This window comes from Bombina bombina, chromosome 2 (assembly GCF_027579735.1).
Source record: "Bombina bombina isolate aBomBom1 chromosome 2, aBomBom1.pri, whole genome shotgun sequence".
NCBI classification, from domain to species: domain Eukaryota; kingdom Metazoa; phylum Chordata; class Amphibia; order Anura; family Bombinatoridae; genus Bombina; species Bombina bombina.
The window spans coordinates 674,749,078-674,762,474 of record NC_069500.1 but is presented as its reverse complement, the minus strand read 5'-3'; the positions used below and the strand labels follow the sequence as shown (position 1 = coordinate 674,762,474).

The following is a 13,397-nucleotide window of genomic DNA, read 5'->3' as shown; positions in this document are numbered from 1 at the left end:
AACCTCTAGAGCATCTTTCAGACTTGCCAGACAGTCCCAGGACCTGGCACAATACTGAGGCAGTTTGTGATTCAAATGAGAAGCCATGAGATCTATCTCTGGCAGACCCCAATGTCTCATAAGTTGGTAGAAAATGTCCTGATTCAGAGACCATTCCCTTGAGTGAAGAGATTGGTGACTGAGAAAGTCTACCTCCCAATTGTTTACACCCAGAATGTGGATGGCAGAAATCATGCAATAATGGCATTTTACCCAATTGATGATGCGGAACACTTCCCTCATTGTTATGGAACTGCAAGTTCATCCCTTATGACTGAAATAAGCCACTGCTGTGATATTTTCTGAGTAAAAATCTCAGAAAGATTTGTGTCTAAGGTCAGGCAAACTCTGGAGAGTCCTGATTAATGCAGAGAGTTACATAATATATATTGGTAACCTCGTCTCCTGAGGAGACCAAGCTTCCTGCACTCTCCAAGATCCCTAGATTGTACCCTAACCTAACAGGCTGGCCATCTGATTATGAGACACAGCCAGAAAATATGAAGGAGCCTGAACAGGAATGTCATAAAAGTAAGGAACAACACTGACTGTAGGTGTAAACATAAAACCTGCAAGCTGAAAGCATTGCCTATGAAAACATTCAGGTTTTCTATCTAAAGTTCCTTAAATGAGGAACTATCATCAAAAGGAATAGTGGAACGCCTGGCTGTAGCAGGACAATTCACTTACTCTAAAGCAATTAAAACCTCCTGGAATAAGGCATGAATATGTTCAAATCTGGAATTAAAGGACACATCCACCGCCGTAGCAGCAGGGTCCTGAGACTCAGAGAGACTATCCTCAAAATAAAAGTCTTTAGTAGGGCTGTAATAACTAATCGATGAAATCGATAATGAAAATCGTCAACTATTTCCAATATCGATTAGTTGGTTATCGATTAGTTGTTGAGCCACTTCGGTGGGAGACTGTGATCTTTCAACCCTCCCACAGCAGCGTGCACTGTCTGTGCTGCAGCGGCGGTGAAGATTTTTTCAGTTGAGTGTGCCCGGTACAGGCACCGTTAGGCAGGATCAACCAGGTAAGTAATGAAAAACATAATTTATGCTTACCTGATAAATTTATTTCTCTTGTAGTGTGTTCAGTCCACAGGTCATCCATTACTTATGGGATATATTCTCCTTCCCAACAGGAAGTTGCAAGAGGATCACCCAAGCAGAGCTGCTATATAGCTCCTCCCCTCACATGTCATATCCAGTCATTCGACCAAAACAAGATGAGAAAGGATTAACTATAGGGTGCAGTGGTGACTGGAGTTATAATTTTAAATTTAGAACCTGCCTCAAATAGACAGGGCGGGCCATGGACTGAACACACTACAAGAGAAATAAATTTATCAGGTAAGTATAAATTATGTTTTCTCTTGTTAAGCGTGTTCAGTCCACGGGTCATCCATTACTTATGGGATACCAATACCAAAGCTAAAGTACACGGATGATGGGAGGGACAAGGCAGGAACATTAAACAGAAGGAACCACTGCCTGTAGAACCTTTCTCCCAAAAACAGCCTCCGAAGAAGCAAAAGTGTCAAATTTGTAAAATTTGGAAAAAGTATGAAGTGAAGACCAAGTTGCATCCTTGCAAATCTGTTCAACAGAGGCCTCATTCTTAAAGGCCCAGGTGGAAGCCACAGCTCTAGTGGAAAGAGCTGTAATTCATATGAAGCCAAAAAGAGAGAGAGGTAGCCGAAGCCTTTTGACCTCTCCTCTGTCCAGAGTAAACGACAAACAGAGAAGAAGTTTGTCGAAAATCTTTAGTTGCCTGTAAGTAGAACTTCAGGGCACGGACCACGTCTAGATTATGCAAAAGACGTTCCTTCTTTGAAGAAGGATTAGGACATAAGGATGGAACAACAATCTCTTGATTGATATTCTTGTTAGAAACCACCTTAGGTAAAAACACAGGTTTAGTACGCAGGACTACCTTGTCTGAATGAAAGATCAGATAAGGAGAATCACAATGTAAGGCAGATAACTCAGAGACTCTTCGAGCCGAGGAAATAGCCATCAAAAACAGAACTTTCCAAGATAAAAGCTTAATATCAATGGAATGAAGGGGTTCAAACGGAACACCCTGAAGAACTTTAAGAACCAAGTTTAAGCTCCACGGAGGAGCAACAGCTTTAAACACAGGCTTAATCCTAGCCAAAGCCTGACAAAAAACCTGGACGTCTGGATTTTTTCTGCATTGAGAATCTTTGATAACCTGGACTCCGTCAGGTAAATCTTCATCTCTACAGAATCTATAAGAAAGGGGACCCTTGTGAGTGGTAACAGAGAACTCTTTTCCACGTTCACTTTCCACCCATGCGACCTCAGAAATGCTAGAACTATCTCTGCATGAGACTTTGCATTTTGAAAACTTGATGTTTGTATCAGAATGTCGTCTAGGTACGGAACCACCGCTATGCCTCGTGGTCTTAGTACCGCCAGAAGAGAGCCCAGAACCTTTGTAAAAATTCTTGGGGCTGTAGCTAACCCAAAGGGAAGCGCTACAAACTGGTAATGCCTGTCTAGAAAGGCAAACCTTAGGTACCGATAATGATCCTTGTGAATCGGTATGTGAAGGTAGACATCCTTTAAATCCACTGTGATCATATATTGACCCTCTTGGATCATGGGTAGGATGGTCCGAATGGTTTCCATCTTGAACGATGGAACCCTCAGGAATTTGTTTAAGATTTTTAAATCTAAGATTGGTCTGAAGGTTCCCTCTTTCTTGGGAACCACAAACAGATTTGAATAAAACCCTTGCCCCTGTTCCGTCCGCGGAACTGGGTGGATCACTCCCATTACTAAGAGGTCTTGTACACATTGTAGAAATGCCTCTTTCTTCACTAGGTTTGTTGATAACCTTGACAGATGAAACCTCCCTTGTGGAGGAGAAGTTTTGAAATCCAGAAGGTATCCCTGAGATATAATCTCCAACGTCCAGGGATCCTGAACATCTCTTGCCCAAGCCTGGGCGAAGAGAGAAAGTCTGCCCCCCACTAGATCCGTCTCCAGAAAGGGGGCCCTGTCTTCATGCTGTCTTAGGGGCGGAAGTAGGGTTTCTGGCCTGCTTGCCCTTGTTCCATGACTGGTTGCCTTTCCAACCCTGTCTGTAACGAGCAGTAGTTCCTTCCTGTTTTGGAGCGGAGGAAGTTGATGCTGCTCCTGCCTTGAAATTACAAAAGGCACGAAAATTAGACTGTTTGGTCTTTGATTTGGCCCTGTCCTGAGGAAGGGTGTGGCCCTTACCTCCAGTAATGTCAGCAATAATTTCCTTCAAGCCGGGCCCGAATAAGGTCTGCCCTTTGAAAGGAATGTTTAGTAGTTTAGACTTAGAAGTTACATCTGCTGACCAGGATTTAAGCCATAGCGCCCTGCGCACCTGTATGGCGAATCCGGAATTCTTAGCCGTAAGTTTGGTTAAATGCACTACGGCATTCGAAACAAACGCATTAGCCAGCTTAAGGGTTCTAATCTTGCTCAAAGACTCATCCAATGGTGCTGTGCGAATCGCCTCTTCCAGAGACTCAAACCAGAATGCCGCTGCAGCAGTGACAGGCGCAATGCATGCAAGAGGCTGTAATATAAAACCTTGTTGGACAAACATTTTCTTAAGATAACCCTCTAATTTTTTATCCATTGGATCTGAGAAAGCACAGCTATCCTCCACCGGGATAGTGGTACGCTTGGCTAAAGTAGAAACTGCTCCCTCCACCTTAGGGACCGTCTGCCATAAGTCTCGTGTGGTGGCGTCTATAGGGAACATTTTTCTAAATATCGGAGGAGGGGAAAAAGGCACACCGGGTCTATCCCACTCCTTACTAATAATCTCTGTAAGCCTCTTTGGTATAGGAAAAACGTCAGTACACACCGGTACCGCGTAGTATTTATCCAGCCTACATAATTTCTCTGGGATTGCCACCGTGTCACAATCATTCAGAGCCGCTAACACCTCCCCTAGCAACACGCGGAGGTTCTCAAGCTTAAATTTAAAATTTCTGAATCCGGTCTCCCCGAATCAGAACCATCACCCACAGAATGAAGCTCTCCGTCCTCATGTTCTGCAAATTGTGACGCAGTATCAGACATGGCTCTCGTGTCATCAGCGCGCTCTGTCCTTAACCCAGAACTGTCGCGCTTGCCTTTTAACTCGGGCATATTGTATAATACTTCCTTCATAACATTAGCCATATCATGTAAAGTGATTTGTAAGGGCCTTGATGTACTTGGCGCCTCAATCTCACGCACCTCCCGAGCGGGAGACAAAGGTACTGACTCGTGAGGAGAGTTAGACGGCATAACTGCCCCCTCGTTGTCTGGTGATAATTTCTTTATCGGTACAGATTGACTTTTATTCAAAGTAATATCAATACAATTGGTACACATATTTCTATTGGGCTACACATTGGCTTTTAAACATAATGAACAAGCAGATTCCTCTGTATCAGACATGTTTAAACAGACTAGCAATGAAGCTAGCAAGCTTGGAATTACTTTCAATAAGTTCACAAGCAATATAAAAAACGCTGCAGCGCTTTTAAAAAACACAGTTGAATAACAAAGAACTAATTCAGTTATAATCAACAATTCTTTAAATGTATTAATTAGCAGAGGATTGCACCCATTAGCAAAAGGATGATTAACCCCTCAGTACCCAAAAAACGGATATCAAATTAATATTAAACTAATATTAAACGTTTTTATCACAGTCTAACACACTGTCACAGGTCTGCTGTGACTGATTACCTCCCTCAAAAACGAATTTTGAAGACCCCTGAGCTCTCTAGAGACGTCCTGGATCAAGGAGGAAGAAGCAGGAAGACTGTGCTAGAATTTTAACTGTGCAACAAGGCGCTAAAAAAGGCCCCTCCCGCTCATTTACAACAGTGGGAGACCTGATATAACGGTTTCTATGCAGAAATATACGTTAGCCATGTGGAAAATAAGAAAAAATTCATGCCCAAAAGGATTTATCACCAAGTACCTCACAAAAACGAATAACATGCCAGTAAACGTTTTTCAAACTTCTTTTGTCATGCAAAGTTATCACTAAGCCTGCTACCAGTCGCTTCCACTGCAGATAAGGCTTAAGCATTATTTCAGTATTAACAGTATTTTCTCAGTCAAATTCTAGTCCCTAGGAAATAACTCTACTGTGCATACATTCATCAGCCTGATACCAGTCACTACTACTGCATTTAAGGCTGTACTTACATCATACGGGTAACAGCAGTGTTTTCTTAGTCAATTCCATTCCCAGAAAATATTGTACTGCACATACCTCATATGCGGGGGACCCCGCATGCTATTCCCATGTTCTGAAGTTACCCCACTCCTCAGAATGTCGAGAACAGCCAGTGGATCTTAGTTACGCCTGCTAAGATCATAGAAAAACGCAGGCAGTTTCTTCTTCCAAATACTGCCTGAGATAGAAAAACAGCACACTCCGGTGCCATTTAAAATAACAAACTTTTGATTGAAGAATAATTAAGTAAAAACTCCAACTCCTCCCGCGACCTCCTTCTTTGTTGAGGGTTGCAAGAGAATGACTGGATATGACATGTGAGGGGAGGAGCTATATAGCAGCTCTGCTTGGGTGATCCTCTTGCAACTTCCTGTTGGGAAGGAGAATATATCCCATAAGTAATGGATGACCCGTGGACTGAACACACTTAACAAGAGAAAAGTATTATATTATTAATATAAAATAAATGGAGGATACAGGCACTGTCAGGCAGGATCAACCAGGTAATACAAAAATTATATAATTGTATATATATTAAATAAATGGATACAAGCACTGTTAGGCAGGATAAACCTGGTAATGAAAAATATATTATATATATTTATATATTTTATAAATGGGTACAGACACTGTTAGGCAGGACCAACCAGGTAATGAAAATTATATAAAGACACCCCTATCATTAATTGGAAAGTTAGAGTGGTCGCTCCTAAGGGAAGTCCTTGATGAGCTAAAGGCTAAAGAGGGGCCACACTTTGCATTCCTTGCAAACGTCTCTGCTTAACAGCTAGAGGCAAGAAAGCTAAAACCTCACTAAAAACAGCGTGAATATAATTTTTAAGTTTTGGGGAAAGTTCTGATTACAACATTGAAAGGGAAGAGCTATATCAACAGACATTTAGGGAACTATAAACAGCTGAAAGACCAAAAGCTTGTTTGCTATAAATATGTATATATGGATAGTAATAAATTGCATCAAATATTAGGTATTTTGTGGAAATTTTGACTCAAGTTAACCTTAGCTAGATTACAAATGAAGTGCAATCAGTAGAGCATGATGTAAAGAATAGTGCACAATCTGATATTACAAGTGGATAAATATTTTAACCATAGTATCTTAACTCGTCTGAAATCTTTTTAGAGCACTCTATACATTTAATGTATAGCACAGAAATTGCTATTATCACACTCATTGCAAGTAGTCAGTTAAGTGTTTTGCTCAAGTGCAATTCAAAACACTTTATCAGTGTAAATATGGCTCTGCTGTCACATTCGGGTATACACCGCTACTCAATCCTGCTCCACACAGCCTCTGCGGTGCTCCCTTCTCTGTGTCCAGCTAGCAGGACACTGCAGGAATATTAAGAAACGACTTTCACTGGAATGGGAATGTGAATAATTTAAAATAGGAGATTATGGGGTTTCACCACTTATTGAGACATTGAAATTCATATGCACGCTGGAATAAGAGACGCTGTTTACTCTCATTGGTGTCATGGTATCTGTAAGCCAATATCATTGAACTGGATATAGTGACTCTGCAGTGACATCCATTTTTTTCCTGCTGATGACAATGGCTCCCCCTTGGGACGCTATGGTTTGTTTGTTTTTTTGCTCTTTTTTATGAATATTTGTGGTATGGATGAGTGACTGGATTGTTTGAGGCACCATTAAATTATTCCTTTTAGGATTGATACTAATTTATCGTTCTTTGGGCACTTTTTATGCCATATCAACAATAAAGCAAATGATTTTATGAAGAAAAGTATATTACAATTGTATAAAATGTAACTTAAACAAATAGTTGGGCTAGCTTACTTTTTGCAATGCCCGCTGCAACGTGTCTTCCGTATTCTTCTTTGGAGTACTGCTTTTGACTGTTTCATCCTTACTCAGTCTCAAGAGAAGGACTGCAAAAAAAAAGAGAAAAAACAAACACTGAGATTTCTCATTGTGGTGCAACATAGTGTTTATTATTTATTCATTAAAACAAAATTCATCCATTTGTTTTGTATATTATGAGTAAATTGATTTCCTTCTGCCAATACAGGATTTGGACAGTCTTTTAGAACTGACCTGTTTTTAAAGTCTAGTGTCATACAATTACAAAGTCTTTGTAACATCACAGTGATTTTCTTTTTCTTTACATAGTGCGAACTTTTCAAAGGTACAATACATCTGCAGGTTAAAGATACTCTACTTTTATTCCTGTTTTCATTCTTTTATAGACTGTACAGTCTTTTGCCTTGAAAGCAGAATCTATTGCCTTTTTATCTACATAGTTTAGCTAGTTTTGTTCTTCAGGTCTTGTCCCCCTGCTAGGAGGATCAGAGTGATTGGTGAACAAAGCAACCAGTAACAGAATTAGGATGGACTGAAACTTTAAACCTTTTTCCCCTTCGTGTTCGGTATACATTTTAGAAATAACTCTCTTTGTTATATGAATTCTGACTTTGGTAAGAAATCTCAATGATAAGGTCATTTGCAATAAAGTGTTAACCAGATGTGCCAGACATAAAATGACTTTTGTAATTCAGAACAGAATCTGTTCAAAGCCATAACTATATAGTCAATTTTAAAAGAAAACAAATTGAAATACCAGCATTTTTTATAAAAAAAATATATAAACACGTCTAAAGCTCTAATACCAACTAAACATTTCAGATTTTATTTACTGATGACCTTAGCATTTAAAGATGACAATTTGTTCCAGTAGGGAAGTACTGGCTGCTTTCAGCATGAAGAACATTCACTATAGCAGCCCTTGAACTAATGGCAAAGGCAAACCTTTAAAAGTGCTTTTAGATGGGGCATTAGACTAGCGTATGAGTATGTCTCTTGCATTTTATTAGCCACACCTTCCCTACACTCTAAATTAGAAAAAATAATAACAACAACAACTCAAAAATGAATTACATTATACTTGTTGGCTTAAATAGAGATATCTGTTTATCAGTTATTTGTACAAGAAATCTATAGTTTATGGAGTAAGCAGATATTAAAGGTACAGTTCACAAAAAATGTTCTCCCTTTAAATTGGTCCCAATGATCCATTTTACTTGCTGGAGTGTATTAGATTGTTTACAAGTATCTCCTTTACCTCTATTTTGCCATTTGAAATATCCGATTTAGCCTGTGGTATCCCCACCTATACTGAAAGTTTCTATACTGGAGTCTAAGCTATTGATAAGTCTAAGTAAACACAACCAGCAGAAGAAATTACACACCCAGTGGGGGCAGGATAGTTAAGCAATACAATTTTAATTTTTCAATGTGTTTTTTTAAGTATTGAGCTTTGGATTACAAACAGATATAAGATAAGTAAGCACGTGTGTGCATAAAAGTGATAACATAACGAGATCTGATATTAGCTGGAAACTCAACCCATTGTAATAGGCTGTGGTTTAAAAGCACAAAACCAGCTAATTCCTATAAAGAAATAAACCTGAAAATGCAATTTCTCATACATTTTATACTCTGCAGCTTGTATAACAAGTCATTGAAAATACATTAATGAGAAAACAATTTTACATTGTAATATCCCTTTAAGCGTTTATAATGAAGATACACTGGTTAATTATGTGTGCTACGCTATATAAAAAATATGAATAGGACCTACAGAGATAGTTAACCTGGCAAAAGCCAACTATACAAACCTTTATGGTCATGGTTAAATTGTTTAATTAGCAAGAAATAGAACCTGGTTTATGTTAAAAAAATAATTACCAACATATTCAACATATGACAATAGATTCAAGCTCATAATATTTATATACAGCAATAACAAAATAAAATATGTAGATTGCGCTTCACAAGAATTATAGATTGTGTTGTACAGCACTGTTTTGCATGGCGATCTACATACAGATAGATGCACTCATGAGCTTTGATCAAAATGACCTAGGGCTAAATTACGAGTGGTGCAATAACAGTTGTGTGCAAGCGATATCGGGTTTATCACAGCTGTTTATGCATGTCAGAAGTAGCATGCGTAATACAAGTTGAAAGTAAATGTGTTTGCTCAAGCGAAATTGAATTGAACTCACGACGGGATAGTGCAACCTCAGAGCTATGGTTAACTGTTGCACTCAAATAAAAAGTTGAACAAAACAAATTAAAAATACATTAAAATGTACAGTTACACTCATAATAACACCATCTAACAAAAATATTGGGAAAAAATTGCATTAAAAAGTTTTAAGGAGTCAAAGATATGAGGTCTCAGGTGTTAGAAGAAGAAAAAAAAGCATGCAAAGGGATTTAACAGATACATGCATATCCATGTATATATTTATTAGGGCTGAGTTAGACTAGTCGACTAATCGATTAATCGATCAGTCTCTCACTGTTCGAATAGTACGGCATTAGTCGATTACTGATAGATTACATTTTGCTATATTTTGATAGTCAAAAACAGCCTGTAGCCTTAGCCTAAGCCTACAACAGATTGCGGATTGTCTCACTTGGCAACGTGTTATTTTGTACTCGTAGTAGACAAAACAAATTTTGCAAAAAATGGAATCTTCAACAAAAGTCCTGCTTGGAAATATTTTGAAAAACTACATGAAAAGGCAGTTAAGTGCAACATTTGCGGTGTGCAATTGCAGTACAATAAATCCACGACTTCCATGTTAAGCCACCTAAAAAACAAAAACCCGTCTGCATTGGTAGCGACAGAGAAAGAAAAAGGACAGCAACAAACATCCATTGCAGCTTTTACAGTAAGACAACAGCAATGTGACACACTGCATGCTGAAACAATGTCGACTCTGATATCTAATATGGTAGCAAAGAACATGCTTCCTATAAGTTTTGTTGAAGGAGAGGGTTTTCGGGAGTTAATGAAATATGTCGAGCCTGAATACACAGTCCCTGCACGAAAAACAATTACAACTCGGCTTGAAAAAATGCACGTAGATTCGGCTAGTTCTGTCCGCAACACCTTGGCAAAAGTCGAGAAGGCTGCAATTGCAACTGACGCATAGACAGCACTAAATACTGAGTCCTACGTTACCATAACTTGTCATTTCATAAAAGACTGGGAAATGAAAAGCGTGGTTCTACAGACCTGTGCCATGCCAGAGAGGCATACAGCAGAGAATCTTGCAAATGTGTTGAACACTGAGGTAGACCATTGGGATTTGCGGGGCAAAATCACGGATTCAGTTCACGAAAACGCAAGCAATATCGTCTTAGCAAACAGCATTAGAATGGGAGTCAAATCTGTGCTTTGCGCACACTTTGCAGCTCGCTGTCAACGATGGCATTAAACTTGGTGTCATACAGCATAGTGGGTGCGGCCAGTCATCTTGTATCACATTTTCATCACAGCACAACAGCTACTCAGGCGCTGAAGATGAAACAAAAACAACAATCTCTGCTTGAGCACCGCCTTGTGCAGTACTGCCGTACCCAATGGAATTCAATCTATGACGTGTTTGAGCGCTTACTGGAGCAGAGATGGGCAGTTGTCGCAGTCCTGTCTGACAGGGTGTACATAAAGTTGACAGATGCCTACACACTTGACCTGGCTGATGACAGTTGGGTCGTTTTCGAAGAGCTACTGCCAGTGTTAAGCTCCTTGAAATGTGCTACAACTGCTTTGTGCGTAGTGTCTGAGGTATCAATCTCTATTATTTACCCTGTCACAGCCACTCTCCTGTCCAAGCATCTCATTAGTACCACAAAAGAGTCAACAAAAGTATCACAGTTTAAAACAACTGTATCGGAGTCCCTTAAGTGCTGCTTTGCACCTACAGGCACAGGAAAATTTCATAATGTGGCGCTCATCGCTTCATTTCTAGACCCCAGGCACAAACACCTTAAGTTTACAGAAGAGACGGTCAAGAAAGCAGTCACAGTTGCGGATTTGCTTTATCTTACGACAAACGGTGGTGATGTCACAGAAAATGAACCAAGTGGTACAAGTACAGTGGTAAGCAGACCACCTGAAAAGCAACGTTGCACTGTTACTGCTATGGCAACATTATTCAGAGATGACTACTACACAGAGGACGCAATGTCTCTGCAAACCGAGCAGGACAAATACATGCAAGATGAGTGCATTCCTCCATTTGAAGACCCTCTGGCATGGTGGAAGGCAAATGAATGCAAGTACAGGAAATTATCACGGCTAGCGAAAGCATACCTGTGCATCCTGGCAACATCTGTACCGGCTGAATGAATTTTCTTAGCTGCGGGCCTGATAGTCAACAAACTACGTAATTGTCTACTCTCGGAGCATGTGGACATGGTCATTTTTCTTAACAAGAACAATTAATATAATTAAAATAATATGGACATTGCCAAATAGTTGAAGTTTTTGTTAAATAAAAACTTGCATGGACGCGCTTTGCAGATTTTGTTTTTTGTTAACATATTGGGGTTGTTGTGTTGACTAGGTTTTAAAAAGTAAATTTAAAAAAAGAACATTTTACAATTACATTAAAAATATTTCGCATTTAATACCTATTTTCTGGCAAGAGGGGGTGCTTTCAACTAGTCGATTGTAAAAATATTAGTCATGCACACCCCTAATATGTATATATGTATGTATATATGTATGTATATATATATATATATACGTGTGTATGTATGTATGTATATATATATATATATATATATATGTATATATATATATATATATATATATATATATATATATATATATATATATATATATATATATATATATATATATATATATATATATATATATATATATATATATATATATATATAGAGAGAGAGAGAGAGAGATACATATATAGTATATTTAATTTTTTTGTGTATGTGTACATATGTATTTATAGACATATATACACATATAAACACAAAAATTAATATGTACACACATACAGACATTTTTATAAATGCACTGGAGTCCTTTGCAATTAAAGAGACATGAAACCCAAATGTTTTCTTTTATGATTCAGACAGAACATGTCATTTTAAACATCTTTCCAATTTACTTCTATTATTTAATTTGCTTTCTTGTCTTGTTATCCTTTGCTGAACAGTTTTTTTTTTTAAGAAAGCTCAGGAACAGCAAAGAACCTAGGTTCTAGCTGCTAATTGGTTGCTGCATATATATAGGGATTGTCATTGGCTCACCCATGTGCTCAGTTAGAAACCAGTAGTGCATCAACAAATGATACCAAGAGAATGAAGCAAATTTGATAATAGAAGTAAACTGGAAAGTTGTTTAAAATTGTATGTTCTCTCACATTTTGCAGCTAACTTCCTGCTTATGATATGGCACTGCCCAAAAGTCAGGACCCTATGGCTTAAAATAGAATATTGGCTAAAAAATGTACTAAAAATAACCCCTCTTTCTCTAACATTATTTCAGATAGTGTTTGGCTTAAGGGAGGAACCCGGTAAACAAAACAATGAAAAGGTTGTAATTTCTATCATACTAGCCACAAGATATCTAATTTGCAAAAAATGGAAGACCCGGTCAATCCCCTTTCTTTCTGAAGTGAAAAACTGTTTAAAAAAACAGTGCATATTAGAACAAAGGGACACAAATATTGATAATGAACAAGATGTTAAAAGATTTTTCGATAACTGGGCAATCTTTTTAAAAATATTCTCTCCTACAGAAATAAATCATATAATTTTTCCCTTTCAAAACACAGAAATAGTCCTGCTAGGGAACTGGTAGATAAGATTTTTTTTTCTTTTTTTCTTCAAGAGTAAATAATAATTGTTTCCTTTTTTTTTCTTCTTCTTTTTTAACACACGTGGGGGGGGGGGAGAAATGGGGTGGGATTGGAAAAATAAACAAAACCCCAAGACGTTTTTCATAGATAATCACATAAGATATAACAACATCATGAATGGTAATTAATTTATCTTCTAATACTGAGACTAAATAGATTAGACACAGAATTATTTAAACGAATGCAAGGTCACTGTTTTATTCTATGACTTCATAGTTTCTGTATTTTTTGTTCCTACTTCTTTGTTTGATCTAAATGAACAATAATTGTATTATTTCTGACCTACATTAACTATATTGTGGTTCTAGATATTTCTAAGGATAAAGAAATATGAAGTATAATTAATATATCTTCAAATTTACATGCTATGTAAAACTTATT

General features: G+C 38.0%; 1 protein-coding gene across 1 annotated transcript in view; it reads right to left on the bottom strand.

Annotated features, from left to right (window-relative positions):
• Positions 1-13,397, bottom strand: part of CNTLN (centlein) — a 969,919-nt gene that overhangs the window by 346,414 nt on the left and 610,108 nt on the right. Inside the window, exon 14 of the mRNA XM_053702639.1 lies at positions 7,111-7,202. Within this exon, the coding sequence (XP_053558614.1) occupies positions 7,111-7,202 (92 nt within the window). The remainder of the gene's footprint in view (positions 1-7,110; positions 7,203-13,397) is intronic.